We start from the raw sequence: 24,994 nt of genomic DNA, 5'->3' as shown, positions 1-24,994 counted from the left end.
CATACAGAGGAACCAATCTCCTCCATATTCCTCCTGCAGCTACAGGAGGAAAAAGGAGGACAGTGATTTCTCTACATGTTGCCCCCGCCGCCCCTCCTATCCAGGTGTACAGGGGAGCTGCACAGGCCCTGGAGCATGGGGCCCGGTTGCAATTGCAACCCCTGCAACCCCTGTAGTTACGCCCCTGATTAAATATATTTATTATTTATAAAGTATGTGTTTATATACGTATACATTCTCTCCAGGATTATATTCCCCTTTTTATATAACCGATGTAGAAGGATTGGGAAAGCACTCATTATGATTAAAGCAACAAATAACAGACTTGAAGTTATTTTCTCCTCTCTTCGCCCGGATTCCGTTTGCACGATAATGGGAACGACTTCATAATTTGGCTTAATTAGGATGAAAGCAAAGTGAATAATTCTAGCTGCGTGCGTGAATCACAGTGACAGGCCCTGAACTCGGCTCTAATGCATTGTTTCACAGTTCTGAGTCACGGAACGGCTCGTCTCTGGGAGGGAGGAGGGGTGCGCAGCGTGTTTTTTGCAGAATTCCCTTTACAGCCGACAAGATCTCTGCAAGAAGCTGCTAAATCCAGCCTGGCTCAAACTAATTCAAGGAATTTTCCACTCTTAGGAAAGTTGTCCCAGACCTGCAATATGTTGAAGATAAATTTCCAGGCAAAACTTTTCCATCTCCATAGGCACAGCATTCACCTGTGTTTGATGCAAATGAGCATGCTTATATCCAGGGTCTGCTGCCCTGGGCACTGTGGTACTATGAGAGGTGAGGGGGGGGGGGGGCTGCAAGGAGATTGGGAGAGAGAGGGATTTTGTGCTGGGAGGGGGAATTTAGGTGGTGATAAGGTATGCAAATTCTATGAAGGTTTTGTACAGGAATTGTGTTGAAATTGCTTTTTAAGAACTGTAATGTATGCAGCAACTATCTCAGTAAAGGATCTTTATCTGTTGACTTGCTTTGCCTGATCTAAAGTCTCTTAAAGGGGTACATGCACAGTGTATTTAAAGAATAGGGCTTGCAACACAACAAGGGGACCAGGCTGTCCAGAGGAAGTTAATACATTGTTGCTAAGGACTACAGTGTTTGTGTCACATGCAAAGCAGTCAACCAGCCAGGAGACGGGTGACTGTTCCGCTGGTGGTGGAGGTGGTCAAGCGCTTGGCACCTCCACTAGCAGTCATTTCCCCACTTTCTGGGAACAGACCCACGGCACAGACCCAGCCTAAAGTCACGAAAGAGAGATGTAGATTGGCCCCTGGAGAAGAGTGCAAGCATGGAGGTTGGAAAGAGAGAGAGAGAGAAAGCGTGCTTCCTGTATCCTATAGCAACCATGGGATGTGTCACTGGGAGAGAGGCGACATGAACTGGTGGAGCCCAGTACAGGCTGAACGCCTGAAAGGTGCCAGCCTTAAAATGCTGCAAACTTGGGAAGTGGTGTCCTCTCCGCCTAAGAGTGTCAGGAGTAATAGAGTCGGCACAGAGAGCAAGGAGTTATGTCACTGCAACTCACTTCTAAGCACAGGGGACCTACCATATTGTTGAATAATTCAGCAATCCTCAATGGGGCAGTGCTACATTATGGAGATGAAGAGAGAAAGGGGAGTTCTGTAGTCCAGCAAGGGGAGAACTGGTCAGGGCTGGAAACAATGCTTGGGATTTCTGTCCAGCAGACAGGGGTGGACTGGGCCAGGGGGCAGGTTGTAATTGCCCCCTGGGCCGTTCTGATGCCCATAAAAAGGCTGCACTGTTTCTGCCTCAGACATGCCTAAAGGATTCCTGGTGAAGAGAAGTAAAAGTCCCCAGTGTGGAATGAAGACAAGGACAGAGCGCTAACATTCCCCCCCCCCCCCCTCCCCAGCATGGATGGTGTAAACTGTGTCTGAGCGGAGGCCAGTTCCATGTCACACTGGAGACTCCCCTCCCCTGGCCAGCTCCCCCCCTGCTGGCCAGGTCGGGAACTCGGATTCGGCTTAGTGCGTAGCGAGTAACCGGAGTCAGAAGGAGGCAGGGAAGAGGGAGAGTGGAAGGGGGGGCCAAGTCGCTGCAACATGGGCCACTGGTTTGTACTTGCCCCCCTGGGCCGAAAGTTGCCAGTCAGCCCCTGCCAGCAGAGGAAGTGTTTTTTGCTTACCATGGAAAGCTAGGAGCATGAGGAAAAGTACTGCAGAGATATACTAAATATATAACATTTTTACTATGCCGAGGCATTCACATTCACATTTTAGACCAGTGGCGGCTGGTGCATATGGGGCGCAGGGGCGCCACCCCCCCTATCCATGCATCTGGCCGCCTAATCTACATGCGGGGCACCGGACGCATGGAGTTCAATGGGGCTTTTTTTTTTTTTAACCATGTGACTAGAGCCAGAGGCTCTCACAGGCTAAAAGAAAGGGTGGACAGAGCATTGCACCCCGAGCCCACCCAGTTGTGTGACAATAGCAAATGAAAATTCGCTATTGTCACACGGATCCTCCTCCTGGCTAATCAGGAAGCAGGTCTTGAGACCCGTTTCCCGATTGGCCAAAAAAGAGAAACCATGCCATTGGGCATGGAGGAGGAGGGAGGAGACGCAGAAGACAGGGGGAAGAAGCCGAAGCTGCCGCCGCCTGCTGCTGCAGATATCCAGGCAGGGTGAGTGAGCGGGGGGTCCTGTCCTGTCTCCTGTCTCGCTGTGGTCTGGGGGGGGGGTATGGTGTGCGGCCTTGTGTCGTCCATGGGGGGGAGGCTTTGTATGGAGCACCAGCCGCCACTGTTTTAGATGGTAATCTATGATTCATACAGAATAAACCATCACCTTGAACAAGGATCTTCCCTAAGGTGCTGGCATTCCCGGCTGCACTAGAGGCAAAACACATGTACTGTCCCGAGTCCACTCCGGTCATGTTGTCCAGTATGAGAGTGCAGGAACCATCGGGGTCTTCAATGATGATGTGATGGGGATCAACTTCCACTGAACGGCCATCTGCAAGAAAACGCAATATTCACTAAGGAAAACGGCAACGTTCAAACTACTGCAACCCATAACAATACATCAGAATTAAAGATGGGAAGGCCTGGAAAAAGAAAAACTGGGAAAAAATGTTTTTTTTCAAAGCCGTTTTTGTTTTGTTTTTGTATATTTCTGGTAAAATTGGAGAAAAACGAAAGAACTTTGAAATACGTTCCTTTACAATGATAATCTACACTATATTACCAATGGCATCCCAGTCTTAGTCTGTAGGATTCAATATTGAGTTGGCCCACCCTTTGCAGCTATAACAGCTTCAACTCTTCTGGGAAGGCTGTCCACAAGGTTTAGGAGTGTTTATGGGAATGTTTGATCATTCTTCCAGAAGTGTATTTGTGAGGTCAGGCACTGATGTTGGACTAGAAGGCCTGGTTTTGCAGTCTCAGCTCTAATTCATCCCACAGGTGTCCAAAAGGGAGCGATCGCGGGTGCCCGGCAGCAATCGCGGCCACCAGCCCCGTGAATCAGCTTCCCCGCTGGCAAATGGGGGCATGCGGATCGCTGTACAGGTATGGCGATTTGCACAGCCAAGCCAGCCTGCCGCAGTATATATGCAGCGGGCGGTTGGCAAGTGGTTAATAATAATGAAAAACACACACTTTATGCCAGAGGGGCCCTAAGGACACTAAAAATACTTTATGGAATGTTGAAGAACAGAATAAAAGTAGGAGGAGCTTTATTCCCCCCAGAGTTCTCATTCCAGAAACACTCTTCCTGCTGCTTCTGGATCATCACAAAGTGTTTCTTCACCAGCAGCATCTTCAAGTCAGAAAGTGTTAAAAAGCACGGCCTCCCAAAAATACACCATTGCTTCATTTATAGAGAAAATGACACCTGAAAATCAGTAGAACATTCATCAAGCTCTTTATTGAGCAATCTATGCTTCTGGATCAGTATTGTCAATAACCAAGGGCATACATATAGGGGTCGTCATTGTGACCTAGCTCCCTGCACCAGGGGGCCCTTGGGGCCCCCCTATTTGCCTGAACGGGGAGGGGGGGGGGTGGCAGCTTGTAGCCACTTTACCACCGGAGGATTTTGCTGTCTTACGTCCAGGCCACTTTTTGCAATTCGGCACTGTGCGACTTTAACTGACAATTGCGCGGTCCCAAACGAAATTTACGTCCTTTTTTCCCACAAACAGAGCTTTCTTTTGGTGGTATTTAATCACCTCTGCGCTTTTTATTTTTTGCGATATTAATAAAAAAATGCGAACATTTTGAAAAAATAATATTTTTCTAATTTGACAGTGCGACTTTAACTGACAATTGCGCGGTCCCAAACGAAATTTACGTCCTTTTTTCCCACAAACAGAGCTTTCTTTTGGTGGTATTTAATCACCTCTGCGCTTTTTATTTTTTGCGATATTAATAAAAAAATGCGAACATTTTGAAAAAATAATATTTTTCTAATTTGACAGTTAAAAAATATCCAATATATTCAATTTTTGTCATATATTTAGGCCAAAATGTATTTAGCTACATGTCTTTGACAAAAAAATTCTCAATGAGCGTATTTTTAACCGCTTTAAGACCGGAAGATTTTACCCCCTTCCTGACCAGGCCATATTTTGCTATTCGGCACTGCATTACTTTAACCACTTTACCCCCAGCCCTATTTCGGACACTTTTTGTTAAAACCAGTATTTTTTCCTAGAAAACTACTTAGAACCCCCAAACATTATATATATTTTTTTAGCAAAGACTCTGGAGAATAAAATGTCGGTCATTGCAAAATTTTTTGTCACGCGGTATTTGCGCAGCGGTCTTTAAAACGCCATTTTTTTGGAAAAAATTTGAAAAATCCCATTTCACTGCATTTAAAAAATACTAAACAGTAAAGTTAGCCCATTTTTTTTGTATACTGTGAAAGATGATGTCACGCCGAGTAAATAGATACCCAACAGGTTACGGTTTAAAATTGCGCCCCCCCCCCGTGGGATGGCGACAAACTACGGTCAATAGAGATCCTAATCTGCGACGCTTTAAATTTATTTAATGGTTACCAGTTTAGAGTTAGAGTGTAGCTCTTTTTTTTTTAATTATTGCCCACGCTCTGGCGATCGCGGCGATACCTCACATGTGTGGTTTGAACAGCGATTTCATTCGCGGCTCGACTTGCGTATACGTTTTTTTTTGTGCGCGAGCTAACGGTGACGGGGGCGGCTAAATTTTTTTTTTTCCTATTTATTTTTTCTTTTTTTTTAACTTTATTACAGGTTTTTTTTAAAAAAAAAAATCTGATCACTTTTATTGCTGTCACAAGCAATGTAAACATCCCTTGTGACACCAATATGTAGTGACAGGTACACTTTATGGAGGGATCGAGGGTCTAAAAGACCCTAGACCCCTCCACTACACTTCCCTGTATGCAAAACGCCGAAAACGGCATTTTTGCATACAGCCGTTTTTCAAATCTGCCGCCTTTTGCAGCACACTAACCCGGAAGTGACGTCATGGACGCCGCCTCCGGGTTACGTCATCGGAGACCCGATCGATGCCGTTTCCGGCATTCATCGGGACTCCATCCAGCCGGCGGACGTGCCGGCTGGGTGCTCGGGGCTCCCGGTGGGACGGGAGCCCCGAACAAAGCCACGGAAGGCGGCGGGAGGGGGGATGTCCCCTCCCGCCCCCCCCCGGGTAACGATCGAGCGGCTCCCGAGCCGCATCGATCATTACCGACGGAAAGCCGACCGTCGGCTTCAAACAACGGTACCGGGATGATGCCTCTAGCTAGAGGCATCATCCCGGTATAACCACTCATAGTCAGCCGACGTAGATCTACGTGGCTGGTCGTTAAGTGGTTAATGGACAATTGCGCGGTCGTGCAATGCTGTACCTAAATAAAATCGATGTCCTTTTTTTCCCCACAAATAGAGCTTTCTTTTGGTGGTATTTGATCACCTGTGCAATTTTTACTTTTTGCGCTATATACAAAAAAAGAGCGACAATTTTGAAAAAATAACAACATTTTTCAAATTTTTTTTATATGAAATTCCCCCCCCCCCCCCCCAAAAATGTAAAAATCAAAATTTTTTTACTTTTTTTGCCAATTTGTTTTCTGCTACATATTTTTGATAAAAAAAATCGCAATAAGCATATTTTGATTGGTTTGCGCAAAAGTTATCGCAGCTACTAACTACGGGAAATTTTTTTTGCGGGACTGCGACATTGCGGCGGACAGATCGGACCCTTGACTGACATTTTTGACACTTTTGGGGGTACCAGTGACATTACTGCAGTAATCAGTGCTATAAATATGCACTGTTACTGTAAAAATGACACTGGCAGGGAAGGGGTTCATTTTTATTGGTGATCAAGGGGTTAATGTATGCCTGGTGCTTACTGACGTGTGTGGGGGGAGGGGACTATGTGACACAGGGACAGATCGCAGGTTCAGCTATGCTGAACCCTGCAATCTGACCCTGCCTGTCACTTAGGAGATCCGCCCGCTTTGTTTACACAAGCGGGCGGATCTCCACACTCGATTCCCCGACGATCGGGGAAGAGCGGCGGTGATCACCGCCGCTCCTCCCCTGGCCCGACTCCCGCTGTAACTGAATACAGCGGGAGCGAGCCTCTGGCGGCTCGCGCGCGCCGCCCACAAGGGGAGGAGTCCAGCGACGTAGGTCTACGTCGCTGGGCGATAACGAGCCACTGTGCCGCAGTACCAGCAATGTGAGCGGTCGTTAAGTGGGTAGAGGAACCAATTACTCCATGCAGGCGATAAACCCTCCTCTCCCTCCCACAGACATTCAGCGGCTGCAGGAGGGAAATGGAGGGCATCAGCTCCTCCACTTGCCGCTCCCGCTGCCTCCCTATTCCTATCCTTCTGCCCCGGGGCTCCTGTGTCCTTTCCTGTCCCCCCCCCCACACACAGCGCTGCCAGGTTTCCCCCTCCCGTCGGCTGCTGCGGGGGATACTGTCAGGATGGAGAGCGAAGAAAGAGCCAATAAATGTGTCATTTACCAGCCCCTTCCTTGTTTTACTGAATAGTGTCAGTGATCGGTACCGATCACTGAATCTGTTTTTTTTTTTTATTCATTCATAGCTGAGGCATAGTAAACTTTGTTTACTTTGCCTTAGTTTATGAATGAATGGGAAGCCTCTATTCCTGTTCATTCATTCTGTGCAGCTTATGCTGCAGAGAAAGGGACTGATGAATATGTCTCAAAAGTGAGACATATGGGGTTTGTTTAGAGCCCTGATATTTCACCAAAGCCCCCTAAAATAAAATGTAAAAAAAAAATATATATATAAAAAATAAAATTGCTAAATAAATGATTAAATAAATGTATTTATTAAATGGTAAAAAATTATAAAAAAAAAAATAAGACAAAAATAAAAAAAACGACCACCAGTGGCAAACATATCAGGGTCGCACTTGTGACTGGGCTATGGCGCTCCGCCACCATGGGGGGGACCCCAAGACGGCAGGAAGGGGACCCCTTGCGGAATCATAATAAAGGGTCCCACAATGGGGTTAAAGGGCCCCAGGATCAGTGGAAATGCATATTGGTTATTGTATACTTGCAATGCTCTTAACGTATACAGTCTTTGTTATTTCATATGTAATTAAAAATACATTTTTAAAAACCAAGTTTAATTTATTTACTCAGATAGCTGTACTTTTAACTTTTATTTCAAGCATAATACTTTTATATACATTCACCTTCCCAGTGTGAATTTTTTTTTTCAGTTTTCCAAAATTTCCATTTTCACCAGAAAAAAAACAAAAAAAAGGAAAAAAACGTTAAAAATTTCTTGAAAGGTTACATTTCTGGTCAGAATTAATCTAAAATTAAAATAGAATTTTCCCTTAGATGTACTTTAAGCCAACTAAGGATGGCAAAAAAAAAAAAAAAAACCCTATAACAGCAAATAATTGTGAGCATCACTCATGCGAAAGGACAGAAAAATGCCAGTTGGGTATTGCGGTTGGTCCTCGTAATCCACTGACTAATGATGGGGCTACTTTCTCCCTGCCTGTTGCTTTCAAGAAGTTATTTGCCCCTCTATTCCCACCAAAGGTTTGATATGTTTCCCAAGGCCTCCAGAAGTGGGGTCCGGAGTGCACCAGTTTGTACATCCATCACAGCCATCACCACGGACCCAACTTCCATGTCAAATATTATTTCAAGATTTTTCATACTAATTGAGTAAGGGACGCCCTAAAGTGGGTTAGAAAAGTTGCTGCTCTCCTGATTAAGTCTATAAGTGCTCATTTTATTCTTCCCACTTATCTAAGATCCACCATACGGTCAGTTATCCAATACAGAGAGAACTGCGAATCAGTCCTCCTGATTTTAGCTATTCCCAGGAATTTCTCACCCGTCTTGGGTGACCCCCTGAACATTTCCCAACTTCCCTTAAAGAGACCACAACCCAAATACAGGAGATATATAGCGACTGTCCAGGACCCAACCTTGGCGTCCTGTACAATTCCCTTCCAGGGGAGGACGGGGCCAGGGGGCAGCAGGGGGGCAATTGCCCTCCGGGCCGCTCTGATGTCCTGTAAAAAGGCTGCATTGCTTCTGCCACAGACATGCCTAAAGGATTTCTGGTGAAGAGAAGTAAAAAGTCTGCACTGCTGACCTACTGAGTGCGGGATGAAGACAAAGACAGATCGCAGGCCTCCCCCAGCATGGATGGTGTAAACTGTGTCTGAGCAGAGGCCGGTTCAATGCCCCACTTGAGACTCTCCCCCCCGACCGGCTCCAACCGAGCCATGCCAGCTCCCCCCAACCGCCCCCTGCTGGCCAGGTTGGAAACCTGGAATCAGCCGGTGAGTAGAGAGTACCTGGAGCAGAGCTTCAGCCTAGAATGGGGGACACAGAGAAAGAGATGTACACCGCTCAGGCAGTTGGAACTTCACAGCCAGCCATGGGTGCAGGACCTCGGATCGCCAGCGCAAACAGGATACAAGAGAAATGGCCCGCACACCAATCGATGGGTCACGATGAAACAAGTGAACAAGCACGCTGTGAGTCGTGTGAAACATGTCTACCATCCATTTTGCTGTACCTTGCATCCTTGTTCAATAAGGCCTTTCATCGTGAGCCATCGCTTGGTGTGCAGCCATTTCTCTTGTAGCCTGGAATGGGGGTCAGGAGAAGAATGGGAAGAGGGAGAGTGGGAGGAGGGCCGAGTCTCTGCACCATGGGCCTCTGGTTTGTACTTGCCCCCCTGGGCTAAAGGTTGCCAGTCTGCCCCTGCACCCTGCTAGAAAAGAGTTTAACTCCCCGAGTCTTTAAAATCACTTACTTTTATAATGTGCCTCCACATCTGCTATGCTATAGGTCAGTGGTCCTCAACTCCGGTCCTCGGGGCCCACTAACAGGCCAGGTTTGCAAGATAACTGAAATCCATCCCAGGTGATCTCATTTGCTGCTCAGTGATTGCAGTATGCTAGTCTGCATCTCCCCAAGGTAATACTTAAAATCTTGCCTGTTAGTGGGCCCTGAGGACCGGAGTTGAGGACCACTGCTATAGGTATTCAGAAACTCAATTGAATGAACAAATTGACAAATTACCTTTGTACCAGGTGACAATAGGCTTTGGGGTTCCGGTGACCCGGCAGGCCAGCTTAATAGTCTCTCCTAGTTCTGCTGTACAATCTGCCAGAACTTCGATGAAGTGTGGAGGATCTGTAAGACATACATCGAGAAATAGCTCAAAACTGGGCAAAAGATTTGCATTCAACCAGTTGACCTCCAGGAGGTAACTTCATGACCAGGCCATTTTTTTTACTATTCAGCAATGCGCTACTTTACCTGGTAATTGCACAGTCATGCAACACTGTACCCAAATTAAATTTATATCATTTTTCACACAAATATAGCCTTCTTTTGATGGTATTTTATGGTATTTTACCACTGGGTTTTTACATTTTTTCCCATCATATAAATGATAAAAGACCAGAAATGAGACTGTGATAGTGCAGCAAGCTATCTGACACTAACTGACATTGGGTGGGAACTGACTGACACTGACATCACCAGTGACACTACAACAGTGGTCAGTGATAATACCGTACTAATGATGCTGGTTGGAAGGAGATAACATTTAGGGGCGATCAAGGGTTTAACTATGTGCCTAACAAGTGTTAATGTGTGTACTGTGTGATTCTTTTTATTATAAATCTATTTATTCCTTCTCCCTGTCAACACAAAGCTCTGAACTGTGATTGCACACAGCCGGAACAGCAGCTGCTTGCCATTAATCATTGGCTAGGACCTGCTGACAAAATTTCCCTATGTTTAATCACAGCCGGAATCGGATTTGGGAGCCACAGTACTATATCTGCAGAAACAAGACCTAGGTTCCCCATTGGGAGATAAAATGTGGCCACCAACAGCTAAGAATACACTCAGAGGCCGAGGTGGATGAGAACAGTATATCTGAAAGCCCCAACAATGTACAAACAGGTTCGGTGGGTAGCCACAGCAGGCAATAGCAGAGGATTGTGATCTTGAAATGATGCTGGCGGCTTTTTCAGCGGGGAGCGAGAATGCGGCCTGGCCAATCCACAGCCACATGGCAATTTCCTAAGTGAAGATAGCATATTCCCTGCACTTTTCCTACTCCTCAGGAACCTTTCCCTGTCACTATGCACTGTCCCTGCCAGGTGGAGAACATTTCCCTACACTAGCCACTCACACAAAGTGCGCCAAATGCAGGAGACAGAGTCTTAAATAGACACTTCCCTGCCCCAAGATGGCCGCTGAGGTCATGTGGGGTGTCAGCGTCCACTCAGACAATGGTCTCCCTGTGACCATAGGAAATCATAGAGCAGCCAAGTTCCTCACAATTTCCTACCCACCTCTGCATTGCCGTTTCAGTCAAGCGCCACCTACAGTACAGTCAGGAGTACAGACTGCACTTGCCTACTCATTTAGGTATGTTAGGACAGCATAACTTGTGACTGCACTTTTATTGTGTCTAACCATGTATCATGGTATTTATGTAGAGTGAGAACCCAATCAAAATCTATTGCAAAGAATGTACAATACTGCTTACTCCACAGTGGCAGGCTGAACCTCTGCTGGATTCCGGTAATCTCCTTCACCCATGAGTTCTTGATGATGATGGTGCGGGCTTGTAAAACGTACTTCCGCACCGAGTCCTCTCGTTCATGCCATATCTCAAAGGCCCGATCGTCACCTTCAACCTGATCATTCACGTCAATGTTGGTCAACTGAGGAGAAAAGATTAAGGAAGCATTAGAAATCAGAGAGCTATTGTGGTACTGTACAGTATATGAAAATAACGAAACAAGACATCTACCAACCTTCATCATATTCTTGAAGACATAGCTGTAAGTGTCCATCCTGGTGTCTCTTTTGGGTTTGCAGATGATGAGATAATTCTTGAAGAGGAAGACATGACGGTTGTGTCCTTTCCAAGCCATTCGGGCTCCTGGGGCGCCTTCCCAGACAATGAAATGACCCTACACCAAGGGATATTGGATTGATGGGTTTGAATTAGAACTTATTAGGCCATACTCATATATAAAAACCCAGTCAATAAAATCCTATACAAGCTTAACTTAATAATGGCAATCCTATTTCAACAGTTGAGCAGCACCCTCCTAGGTAGGTGCTATGTTAGGTAAATATAGTTCTTGGCTCACTGTAGTCATTGTAGCTATGTGTGATTATTTTGGTCTGTTCTGTGCTTCACGACTGTAGGGTTGAGAGAGAGTCAAATCAACAGCTGTATATTTATGCAACCCTGGCCAATCCCTAGGAAGAGTGTGCCCAGATGGTGGCTGGGAGTGTATATAAATAATCTAAGGCCTGGAACAGAGGTGTATTTTCATTGAGGAAGAGATCACAGCCCGTGGGGACAGTTTGCCCCCTGAGTGTCTGCTGTACAACAAGGTCCCAGCTAGGCTAGGTGGGGGACCTATTCTTCTGAAAGTTGCTGGAGCTGACTGAGGGACTTTATCTGGGGATTTGGCTTGGTAACATTAGAAAAGTGTCTGGAAGATATTGGAAGGAGGCAACCAACTGTAAGATTCTGGTACCTTCGGTACCCTTATAGGTCATTTCCTTCTTCATATTGCGTCCCACCTTTTCAGCTAGGTGGAACGCATATACCTTTAAGCCGCATTACGTCATCACTAAGCGCCGCTCTGAGCGGCTATTTCAATCGCCAGCTTCTCTCTCACAAATTGTTCGTTCAAACCGCATGGTATACAGCCTTGTCTTACGCTGCCGGAGCCTCCAGCTATTGCCATACCTGGATAGACCGGAACCTCGCTATTGATCCCGTATCTCGCTACCCGATCATTCACTCATTACCGGACCCTTCAGCTTACTAATCTAACTAGTGATAAGTACCCCACAGGGGATTCCTTCCTATCAAACTTACACTATCTACTTCTGCATACTAAGGAATGTTACTATCTATGCATTACTATTTCTATCATCTGCACTGTTACATAGATTGCTAGCTCTTGAGTCTACTACCATCTATATCCTTGCACTAAGTTAGCCTCTCTTGTACACTCCATCTGCTGTCCCCTACCACCTGTTATTGCACATGATTGCTAACCTATCTACCATCATCTACTACTCTCCTGAACATTACTATTGAGTACTCATCATTGCTATCACAACTCACGCCTGTCCTTTCAGCACATCACCTCTATACTATCATATACAACCTATCACTCCAGGAACATCTTATTGAGTGTTTGTATATTGTATGCTGAAGCAGGCTGGCCACAATGATGAGTCTGGAGAGTTGGACATGGTGATTCAACACATCTCTGCACGACTACTGAGTGGAGATTCTGCAGCTGCAAATCCAACTCTCTAAACAAACGCTAGAGCGTTAGAGATTGAACGAACCTTTAAAAAATGGATTCAGCAGAATTAGCCACTCAAGTGATACAATTAACACAAAAGGTAGATGCATTAATCCTTGCTCTTACTGAAGTAAAAAATGAAAATCAGACTTTAAGACAGCAGATAGCCCGTGTTTCACAACTCACTGCTGCTCAACCTCGTGAGCCTAAAATAAACCCTCCTCTAGTGTTTACAGGTGATCGGAAAAAATTTTGTGAATTTAAAAACGCATGTCAATTGCTTTTTAATTTAAAACCTCGTACTTATACTACAGACCAAATTAAAGTCTGTACTACTATTTCATATTTATCGGGTGATCCACGGGCTTGGGCAGACTCTCTCTTTGAGAAAGAGGACCCTCTTCTCAACTCCTATCCTTTGTTCATAGCGGAACTCGCTAGCTTATATGAAGACCCCAATAGGCAGAGTACTTGGTGATAGCCAATTGAGGGCTTTAAAACAAGGAAGGAGACCTGTTGAAGACTTCATAGCAGAGTTCAAAAGATGGACCCTTGATTCTGGGTGGAATGATGCATCTCTGCGAACTCAGTTCAGACTCGGGTTATCAGAAGCCGTTAAAGACGAGCTCGCCCGAGCGGATTTACCTGGCACTTTGGATGCCTTAATACAGCTCAGCATCAATATTGACAGGCGACTGCGAGAAAGAAAGGCTGAGAAGATGGGAATGCCATTGTCCAGTCCTTCTCGGGTTTCGCCCGTTGACCCTACTCCTATGGAGGTAGGAACGATACGCCCACCTTTATCGACTACTGAACGAGCCAGGAGAAGATCCGAAAACCTCTGCATGTAATGCGCCTCCTCGGATCATTTGATAAGCGTCTGTCCCCTTGTCCGCAAAAAAGACGGTGAGTGTTCACATGTCTTGCTGGGGGGTTTAACGACTTCCTTTTCTAATCCCTATCTCTTTATTCATTTGACACTACAGTGGGACCAAATTAGGATCACCACCAAGGCTATGATCGACACAGGATCTTGTGGGAACTACATCGATACTCGTTTTGTTACCTTAAATAAAATACCTATTATTTCAAAACCTAAACCTGTCTCTGTTAGTTTCATTAACGGTATCCCGTTATCTTCTGGTCCAATCACCAATCAGACACAAGCACTCCTTGTTACTGCTAACGAGTCTCATGTTGAGACCACCACTTTTGATGTATTACCTTCACCACATTTTCCCATTATTTTGGGACTTCCCTGGTTACACATACATCAACCAACCATTGATTGGAAGACACGGACTCTAACCTTCCCTTCTCACTATTGCGAGATCACGTGTAACCTCCAATCATATAAAAAAATCCTGTCTATGGTGTCAGATGAAATTACACCACCACCATGCTACCAGGATCTGTCAGAAGTCTTCCTTGAGAAAAACGCTCAAGTGTTGCCTCCCCATAGGGACTATGATTGTTCTATTGATCTACTCCCTAATAGCAAATTACCTTTCGGTCATGTTTATCCTCTTTCTCAGGATGAACTTTCTCATCTCAAGGAATACTTGGATGAGAATTTAGCGAAAGGGTTCATCAGACCCTCTACTTCTTCCACAGCTGCAGGACTTTTCTTTGTCCGCAATAAGGATTCAAGTCTTAGGCCTATTATTGACTATAGGCAATTAAATACCATTACGATAAAGGATCGCTATCCTTTACCTCTCATTCCTGAACTCATTGAACAAGTGTGTGGGGCTACCTACTTCTCTAAATTGGACCTAAAAGGGGCATACAACCTAATCCGAATCCGTGACGGGGATGAGTGGAAAACAGCATTCAGAACCAGATACGGATTATTCGAATATCTTGTGATGCCTTTCGGGTTGTGTAATGCTCCCGCAGCTTTTCAGCAATTCATAAATTACATCTTCAGAGACTTACTTGATGTTTGTGTTGTGGTATATCTGGATGATATACTCATTTATTCTCTATCTTTGTCTGAACATATAAAACATGTAAGACTTGTGTTGTCCAGATTACTCGCACACAATTTATACGTAAAATTAAAAAAATGCCTATTTCATAAAGAAGAAGTATTATTCCTAGGATACATCATATCTAAGAACGGAATCAAAATGGATATGAGCAAGATATCGTGTATTCTGGATTGGCCTGTACCAACAACTCGTAAGGCATTACAACGATTCCTTGGATTCTCAAACTTCTATAGGAAGTTCATCAAGAACTTCTCTGCTATTGTGAGACCTCTCACACAACTTACAAGTGTAAAGAAACCATTTAAATGGTCTGAAGAAGCCAATGGAGCTTTCCGCTTGTTAAAATCAAGCTTCACTTCCGCTCCCATACTACGCCATCCAGACCCATCCCTCCAATATATACTGGAGGTAGATGCGTCAAATATGGCAGTAGGAGCAGTTCTCTCCCAACGACCAACAAATACTTCACCACTTCACCCAGTTGCTTTCTTCTCTAAATCATTAAGCAACCCAGAGGTGAATTACCCAGTGGGTGAAAAAGAGTTGCTTGCCATAAAACTGGCACTAGAGAATTGGCGACATCTACTTGAAGGTACTCGATTGCCAATACTCATATATACAGATCATAAAAATCTCCAATACCTTCAGACTAACAAGACCCTTTCCCACCGGCAGGTACGTTGGTCACTATTCTTCCTAAGATTCAACTTCCTAGTGACCTACACGCCTGCAGACAAAAACAAAAAAGCGGATGCGCTATCACGATTAACCGAAGATAACTGCGCCGAAATCCCTTCATTTCCTATAATACCCTTTGATCGTATTGTTGGTGTTGTTCGCTCCCTGAAGGAAGAGATTCTTCACAGTATAGGACTGGATTCACCTCCACCACAACTAAGTGCTGATGCAGAAGGCTTCCTCTACTTTAACGACAAACTCTACATACCTCCTAGTATGCGTACCAAGATCTTGGAATTATCACATGACGTACCTATGGCAGGACATATGGGTATGACTAAGACATTTAATTTGCTCACCAGGCAGTTTTGGTGGCCTGATATGAAAACATCTGTACAAAAGTTTGTTTCCTCATGTGACATCTGTGCAAGGTCCAAAATTGACACTACAAAACCATCGGGTCTACTTTGCAGTCTACCAATACCCCAGGTTCCATGGGAAGTTGTATCCTTGGACTTTATAGTAGAATTACCACCTTCCAGGGGATTTAATACCATTCTAGTGTCAGTGGACCATCTGACAAAGATGGCACATTTAATTTCTATTCGCAGACTACCTTCATCTAAACAAACAGCGGAATTACTAGTGAAACATGTGTTCAAGCTACATGGAATTCCAAAGACTCTTCTATCTGACCGAGGTTCACAGTTCATCTCCAAGTTCTGGCAAGCTCTATGTCATATACTACGTATTGAGCGAAAACTCACTTCTCCTTACCATCCTCAGACCAACGGACAAACTGAAAGAGTCAACCAGTGCATTGAACAACCTCCTCCCTCTGGCAGAATTTGCTTATAACAATGCAACCCACAGTACTACTAAGCAGAGTCCGTTCTACTTAAACTATGGGTTTCATCCAACACTTCTTCCACCACGCATCCTTCCATCAAGTAACCCAGTAGCCTCAGATTATCTTACCCAAATAAAAGACTCTCTGGGTTTACTTAACACCACCATCTCACATGCTCATAGCCAACAAAAAAGGTATTACGACCTTCGTAGAAAACCTTCTCCTCAATACGCTATTGGGGATCTCGTTTGGCTATCTACAAAAAATTTGAGGTTAAAGATACCCAGTAAAAAGCTTGGACCTCTATTTCTCGGACCTTTTCCAATTAAAAAGCTCATTGGAAGAGCTGCAGTGCAACTCACTTTACCGGCAGATCTTAGAATACATCCCATCTTTCACGTGTCGTTCCTGAAACCACATGTTCCCAACCAAGGAATAAGGCCTACCATCTCGCCTCCACCTCCAGTACAAGTTGAAGGCGGAGAGGAATTTGAGATTAGGGAGATTTTGGATTCTCGTATCCACAGAGGAAAACTCCAATATCTCATAAGATGGAAGAACTATGGACCCCAAGACGACACCTAGTTGGATACTTCTGACGTTCACGCACCCAGGCTTATACGAAGGTTTCACTCCAAATACCCGGAGAGACCAGTGCTATAGGCCTTCCGGAGCCGGCCTTAAGGGGGGGGGGGGGGTACTGTAAGATTCTGGTACCTTCGGTACCCTTATAGGTCATTTCCTTCTTCATATTGCATCCCACCTTTTCAGCTAGGTGGAACGCATATACCTTTAAGCCGCATGACGTCATCACTAAGCGCCGCTCTGAGCGGCTATTTCAATCGCCGGCTTCTCTCTCACAAATTGTTCGTTCAAACCGCATGGTATACAGCCTTGTCTTAAGCTGCCGGAGCCTCCAGCTATTGCCATACCTGGATAGACCGGAACCTCGCTATTGATCCCGTATCTCGCTACCCGATCATTCACTCATTACCGGACCCTTCAGCTTACTAATCTAACTAGTGATAAGTACCCCACAGGGGATTCCTTCCTATCAAACTTACACTATCTACTTCTGCATACTAAGGACTGTTACTATCTATGCATTACTATTTCTATCATCTGCACTGTAACATAGATTGCTAGCTCTTGAGTCTACTACCATCTATATCCTTGCACTAAGTTGGCCTCTCTTGTACACTCCATCTGCTGTCCCCTACCACCTGTTATTGCACATGATTGCTAACCTATCTACCATCATCTACTACTCTCCTGAACATTACTATTGAGTACTCATCATTGCTATCACAACTCATGCCTGTCCTTTCAGCACATCACCTCTATACTATCATATACAACCTATCACTCCAGGAACATCGTATTGAGTGTTTGTATATTGTATGCTGAAGCAGGCTGGCCACAATGATGAGTCTGGAGAGTTGGACATGGTGATTCAACACATCTCTGCACGACTACTGAGTGGAGATTCTGCAGCTGCAAATCCAACTCTCTAAACAAACGCTAGAGCGTTACACCAACATCCAAGGACGTTGGATGTTGGTTCCAATATCTCCAAGACACTTTTCTAGTGATACCAAGCTAAATCCCCAGATAAAGAGAGAGTCAAATCAGCAGCTGTAAATTTATGCAACCCTGGCCAATTCCTAGCAAGAGTGTGCCCAGATGGTGGCTGGGAGTGTATATAAATACTCTAAGGCCTGGAACAGAGGTGTCTTTTCCCTGAGGAAGAGACCACAGCCCGTGGGGGCTGTTTGCCCCCCTGGGTGTCTGCTGTACAACAAGGTCCTAGCTAGGCTAGCTGGGGGGCCTATTCTTCTGAAAGTTGCTGAAGCTGTCTGAGGGACTTTATCTGGGGATTTAGCCTGGTATCACTAGAAAAATGTCTGGAAGATATTGGAAGGAGGCAACCAGCATCCAAGGACGTTGGATGTTGGTTCCAATATCTTCAAGACACTTTTCTAGTGATACCAAGCTAAATCCCAAGATAAAGAGAGTCAAATCAGCAGCTGTATATTTATGCAACTCTGGCCATATCCTAGGAAGAGTGTGCCCAGATGGTGACTGGGAGTGTATATAAATACTCTAAGGCCTGGAACAGAGGTGTCTTTTCCCTGAGGAAGAGACCACAGCCTGTGGGGACTGTTTTGCCCCCTGGGTGTCTGCTGCACAACAATGGGGGGCCTGTTCTTACCGGACTGAGGGACTTTATCTGGGGATTTAGCCTGGTATCACTAGAAAAGTGTCTGGAAGATATTGGAAGGAGGCAACCAACATCCAAGGACATTATAGAGTACAGACTAGAGTGAAAGACCCTTAAAAATGTATGCGACTGTATGCTACACCTTATAAAAAGTGTGATATTTTCTTGGGTTCCAGCACCCACACCTCCAATGCCACAAGCACCAGATGCTAATCCAGCTCCCCATACCGTAAGCCCAACAGCAGGAATCAAAGGTCAAGACTCTGCTCCAGTCCTGAAGAAGGGGAGGTCTATTTAAATTAAATTAAATTAATTCACCCAGTTGTATATCCTATTGTACTAGGTGCTCGCCATACTTGTAAGCCGCTCTCCACAGGCTCACAGTCTTAATCAAACTATAAGACTCTGCCCAAGCCCTGAAGAAGGGGAAGTCGACCTCTTCCGAAACACGTTGTCTCTCTGTTACTACTTTCCTAACCAATAAAAAAATAAATTAATTCACCCTGTTAAATGATCTATTGTACTAGGCGCTCACCATACCTGTAAGCTGCTCTACACAGGCCTACAATCTGAATCAAACAACAAGAGTCAACCAAAGCCCTGAAAAAGGGGAAGTCTACCTCATCGGAAATGCATTGGATCTCTGCTACTACTTTTACTTTCCTAATCAATAAGAAACCAATAAAAAAAATGTTAAACAAATCACACAGCTGTACTAGGCACTCCCTACCACATTCCAACAGAATGAGCACTTGAGGTATAAAAACCCTACTGCTATCATCTACTTGGGCATGTGCATGGATTCAGCACCCCATGTATGGCATGTATGGTAGAATGGGGTACTCACCTGGCGGATGGGTTCTCCCAAAGCCTCCAGGGTGCCTGGGTAGTTCTCAATCAATGACACAAACAGGAAGTTCTCTGCCCGTCGTGTAAGTGCGGACACGATGGCGTAGGCCTGCTCCAGCAGTGCGCAGTTCTTCCCGTTCCTTGCCTTGTTCCGGATCATTTCCTGGATACAATCATTCACAAAGAAATTTTTATATTTATTACCATAAAATACACATTGGCCAAAACCTAGGGTGGCAGGGTCAGATGCGGCACCACCTACTGGTTGAAGTGTTTTCTCTATGTTTTTTTTTTGTAGTGGTATTTTGTTGTGGGTGGTCCATTGCTGCTGGGGGGGGTCTATTGTTGCTGAGGGAGGGGGTATTTTGTTGCAGGTGAACTATTGTTGCTGGCTGCTGGAGAGTCTATTGGTCCTGGCTGCAGGGAGATCTGCTCATGCTGCTAGGGATCTTTTGCTACTGGGGGAGAGGTATTTCGTTGTGAGTGGTCAATTGTTGCTGGGAGGGGGGTCTATTGTTGCTGGCTGCTGGAGAGTCTATTGGTGCTGGCTGCAGGGAAATCTGTTCATGCTGCCAGGGAATCTTTTGTTACTGGGGAGGGGCTATTTTGTTGCGGGTGATCCATTCTTGCTGGGGGGGGGGGGGGGTATATTGTTGCTGGGGAGGGGGTGTTTTGTTGCAGGTGATCCATTGTTGCTGGGGGGTCTATTGTTGCTGGCTGCTTCTATTGGTGCTGGCTGCATGGAGATCTGGTATTGCTGCTGGGGATCTTTTGTTAATGGGGGAGGGGGTATTTTGTTGTGGGTGGTCCATTGCTGCTGAGAGGTGTCTATTGTTACTGGGGGAGGGGGTATTTTGTTGCAGGTGATCCATTGTTGATGGTGGGGTCTATTGTTGCTGGCTGCTGGAGAGTCTATTGGTACTGGCTGCAGGGGGTTCTTTTATTGTTGCTGGGGTGGGGGGTCTATTGTTGCTGGCTGCTGGAGAGTCTATTGGTGCTGGCTGCAGGGAGATCTTTTATTGCTCCTTGGGATCTTTTGTTACTGGGGGAAGGGGTATTTTTGTAGTGGGTGGTCCATTGTTGCTGAGAGGTGTCTATTGTTACTGGGGGAGGGGGTATTTTGTTGCAGGTGATCCATTGTTGTTGGGGGGTCTATTGGTGCTGGGGGAGGGGGTTTTTTTTTTTGCAGGTGATCCATTGTTGTTGGTGGGGTCTATTGTTGCTGGCTGCTGGAGAGTCTATTGGTGCTGGCTGCAGGGGGATCTTTTATTGCTACTGGGGATCATTTGTTACTTGGGGAGGGGATGTTTTGTTGCAGGTGATCAATGGTGCTGGGGGGTCTATTATTTCTGGCTGCTGGAGAGTCTATTGGTGCTGGCTGCAGGGGGGTCTTTTTTTGCTACTGGGGATCTTTTGTTACTGGGGGAAGGGGTATTTTGTAGTGGGTGGTCCATTGTTGCTGAGAGGTGTCTATTGTTACTGGGGGAGGGGGTATTTTGTTGCAGGTGATCCATTGTTGTTGAGGGGTCTATTGTTGCTGGGGGAGGGGGTATTTTGTTGCAGGTGATCCATTGTTGTTGGTGGGGTCTATTGTTGCTGGCTGCTGGAGAGTCTATTGGTGCTGGCTGCAGGGAGATCTTTTATTGCTACTGGGGATCTTTTGTTACTGGGGGAAGGGGTATTTTGTTGTGGGGGGTCCATTGTGTTTGGGGAATCTACATGCAGATCAAGCCAAGCATGCCCCAGAATTTCTCACCTTCAGGATGATTTGATATCGCAGTATTCTGTTGATCGGTCGCTCCAGATAGTGTTGCAGTGGCGGCACTGGAGGCTTGGAGGGGTCAGCAAGGGCCAAGGTGTCCTCTGTGTATTTCTGGGGTAAATGATGACAAATGTCAGTGGGACGGCAAACATACATTTTTTTGTTTTTTAAAGTTGAACCCCCCAGGCAGAAAGAACAGGCACACATTAAAGCTCATTAATCACTTCAACACCGGGCACTTTTACCCCCTCCCTGCCCAGGCCAATTTTCAGCTTTCGGCGCTGTCGCACTTTGAAGAGCTGAACACACTTTGGTGACACTGAACTACTCTGATGAAAGTATGTAAAAAAAAAAAAAGTAAAACGTGAAAAAAATGTTAAAACTAATACAATTTTTTACAATTTTATTTAACCACTTTACTGCGGCAGGCTGGCTCAGTCATGTGCGTGGTGCTGGAGAGCTAGGAGGGATAGAGGGAAGCTGATCCATGGGACCGGCGGCCGCGATAGCCACCGGGCACCCGCGATCGCTTCCCACTGAGAGAGAAGAACAGTCAGCTGTTGTAAACACATCTCCAGGCTCCTCCTCTTTATCGGGTGCCCCCACGGAAAGCTGTTTCCTTGGGGGCACCCATGCTGGTTTTTTGCTGCTATCAATCTGTCCAATAAGGAGAGAGACAGCAGCTGGAGCCACTGCGCTTGTGCACATCGCTGGATCGGATTGGGCTCAGGTAAAAAAATAAAAAAAGGGAGGGGGTCTGGGGGGGCGCTGCAGCAAAGAAGGTTTTTTTACCTAATGCAGAGAATATAAGGACACTTACCTGTCCAGGGATCCAGTGATGTCCTCACCTGAACTGATTCTTCAATCGGCTTTGGGTTAAGGCATTGGCATAGCAAGTAAGGGAAACAGGAAGTGAAGCTTTGCGGCTTCACAGCCGGTTTCCTACTGCGCATGTGCGAGCCACGCTGCACCTTATTAATGGTCCCGTAGTCTTCTGGGACCTGTAATGTATCCCAGAAGACTGAAGAGGAAGGAAAGGGGGCCGAACTTCTGGCCCAGATGGACACCAGTGGGTACCAGGGACCGTTGTTCTCCCTGGAATGATCACAGAGCGCCTGTGATCCTTCTATGTAGGATTACAGGTCTCTATGATCATTTCACAAGCCCCTCCCCCATACAGTTATAAAACACCCCCTATGCTAGTGATGGCGAAACTTGGCACCCCAGATGTTTTGGAACCACACTTCCAATGATGCTCAACTATACTGCAGAGTGCATCATGGGAAATGTAGTTCCAAAACATCTGGGGTGCCAAGGTTCACCATCACGCCCCTAGGTACACATTTAACCCTTTGATCACCCACTGTGTTAACCCCTTCCCTGCCAGTGTCATTATTACAGGAACAGTGCATATTTTTAGCACTGATTACTGTAGTAATGTCACTGGCCCCCCCCCCAAAAGTGTAAAAAATATCAGTCAGGGGTCCGATCTGTCCGCCGCAATGTTGCAGTCCCGCTAAAAAATCGCAGATCGCCGCCATTACTAGTAAGAAAAAAAAAAAATACATAAAAATGACATAGATCTTTCCCGTAGTTTGTAGACGCGATAACTTTTGCGCAAACCAATCAAAATACGCTTATTGCGATTTATTTTACCAAAAATATGTAGCAGAATACAAATTGGCCTAAAATGATGAAAAAATGTGATTTTTAATTTTTTTTGGGGGGGAGGGGGGGGGTGGATGTTATATAGCAGAAAGTGAAAAATATTCTTTTTTTTTTTCATAATTGTCACTATTTTTTTGATAATTAGGGAACAAAATAAAAATCGCAGAGGTGATCAAATACCACCAAAAGAAAGCTCTATTTGTGGGAAAAAAGGACATCAATTTTATTTGGGTACAGCATTGCACGACCGCGTAATTGTCTGTTTAGGGGGGAGGGGGATGTTCTATAGAAGAAAGTGAAAAATATTTTTTTTTTTTTCATAAATTGTCGCTCTTTTTTGTTTATAACGTAAAAAATAAAAATCGCACAGGTGATCAAATACCATCAAAAGAAAGCTCTATGTGTGGGAAAAAAAGGACATCGATTTTATTTGGGTACATCGTCGCACGACCGCGCAATTGTCAGGTTAAGTAACGCAGTGCGGAATCGCAAAAAATGGCCTGGTCATTAAGGGGGGGTAAATCCTTCCAGTCCAGAAGTTATAACTGCGCATTCCTGTGAAACGGCGTCAAACAAATGGTGTACCTAAAAATCTTCATAGGCAACATTTTATTATCATATTCTGAGCTTTGTTGCTCGCTTAACGTGCTGCTCAATTATTATTTAATTATTTAACTAATTCACAAACCTATTTAATATTTAATATTTAAATATTCATTTTAAAATTATTTAAATTATTTATTCACTAATCACTTTCACTATCCTGTGCGCGATTGATTTAGTGGTTAGCACTATATTTTTTGAACATTTTAAAAGCCTTTACAGGTTACCAGTTTAGAGTTCCAAATTTGTTTTCATTTTATTATTCATTTTATTAAAAAAAAAAAAACGACACTGTCTATTTTTTTTTTTTGATCACTTTCATTGCTATCACAAGAGATGAATAACATCCCTTGTAATAGAAGTTAGTGAACACCTCGTCTTTTTCCCTGGAAATCCCTCCCTGATTAATGCTGGAGTGAAATTACCGGCACACCTGATAGATTCCACGCATATAAATTTGGGATCAATTATTAATTGCTTTTTTCCTGATGGTCGGGCTATTTTCAGACACTTCATTTGGTTTGAACAAGGACAGGCGGTCTATGGGATGTATAATTCATGACTTGCGATTAATTAGCAGGTGAACAATTGTGTGGAAATACATAACTCTGCCAAAGCAAACAAAAGCAAATGTTCCACTGTAAAATATTCATTACATTTCAGATCTATACGATTTATCGACAAGAGACAAGGGGGGGGGGGGGGATACGCTAAAAGTAGGACACTTTTTTGGAAGACAAAACAACATTTTAACCAGTTATTCTCCAGAGCAATTTTTGTTTTCATTTTACGCATACCTGTAAAAAATCTTATTTTGGCAATAAAACTACTTAAACCCCCAGAACATGATATAATTCTAGAAAAACCCTGTAGAATAAAAAGGTGATAGTTGCAAATGTTTATGTCACTTGATATTTGCACAACTGTTTATTAAACGCACATCTTCAGGAAAACAAAATTTTAATAAAATTAATTTTAGTGCAAAAACACACAATATATACTCATTTATGGTTAAAATATAAAAGAAGCAGTTGCATTGAGTAAATATATACCAAATATTCAATGTCTTAACCACTTTCATACTGGGCCAATTTTGGCATTCCTCTCCTACATGTAAAACTCATAATTCTTTTGCTAGAAAATTACTCGAATCCCAAAACATTATAGATATTTTTTTTTAGCAGAGACCCTGGGGAATAAAATGGCGGTCATTGTAATTTTTTTATGTCACATGGTATTTGCACAGGAATTTTTCAAACGTGATTTTTTTTGGGGAGAAAAAAACACTTTCAATAAAAAAAAAAAAGACGAAAACAGTAAAGTTAGCCTAATTTTTTGTCTAATGTGAAAGATGATGTTACACTGAGTATATAGATACCTAACATGTCAAACTTTAAAATTGTACACGCTCGTAGAATGGCGCCAAACTTCAGTGCTTAAAAATCTCCATAGGCTGTGCAATTTTTACAGGTTACCAGCTTAGAGAAACGGAGGAGGTCTTGTGCTAGAAATATCGCTCTCGCTC

The 24,994-nt window shown here is 44.6% G+C and overlaps 1 protein-coding gene across 1 annotated transcript in view; it reads right to left on the bottom strand.

The window, feature by feature from the left end:
• The window catches only part of OBSCN (obscurin, cytoskeletal calmodulin and titin-interacting RhoGEF), a 740,285-nt gene that overhangs the window by 247,812 nt on the left and 467,479 nt on the right, over positions 1-24,994 (bottom strand). The window contains exons 87-92 of the mRNA XM_082257722.1: positions 21,193-21,309; positions 19,435-19,599; positions 11,321-11,479; positions 11,050-11,227; positions 9,564-9,677; positions 2,819-2,986 (exon numbers count right to left, since the gene is read on the bottom strand). Of these exons, the coding sequence (XP_082113848.1) occupies positions 2,819-2,986; positions 9,564-9,677; positions 11,050-11,227; positions 11,321-11,479; positions 19,435-19,599; positions 21,193-21,309 (901 nt within the window). The remainder of the gene's footprint in view (positions 1-2,818; positions 2,987-9,563; positions 9,678-11,049; positions 11,228-11,320; positions 11,480-19,434; positions 19,600-21,192; positions 21,310-24,994) is intronic.

This window comes from Pelophylax lessonae, assembly GCF_965119305.1.
Source record: "Pelophylax lessonae genome assembly, chromosome: 5".
Classification (NCBI taxonomy): domain Eukaryota; kingdom Metazoa; phylum Chordata; class Amphibia; order Anura; family Ranidae; genus Pelophylax; species Pelophylax lessonae.
Note: the sequence above shows the minus strand (reverse complement) of the source record. Positions and strands in the feature narration are given on the sequence as shown.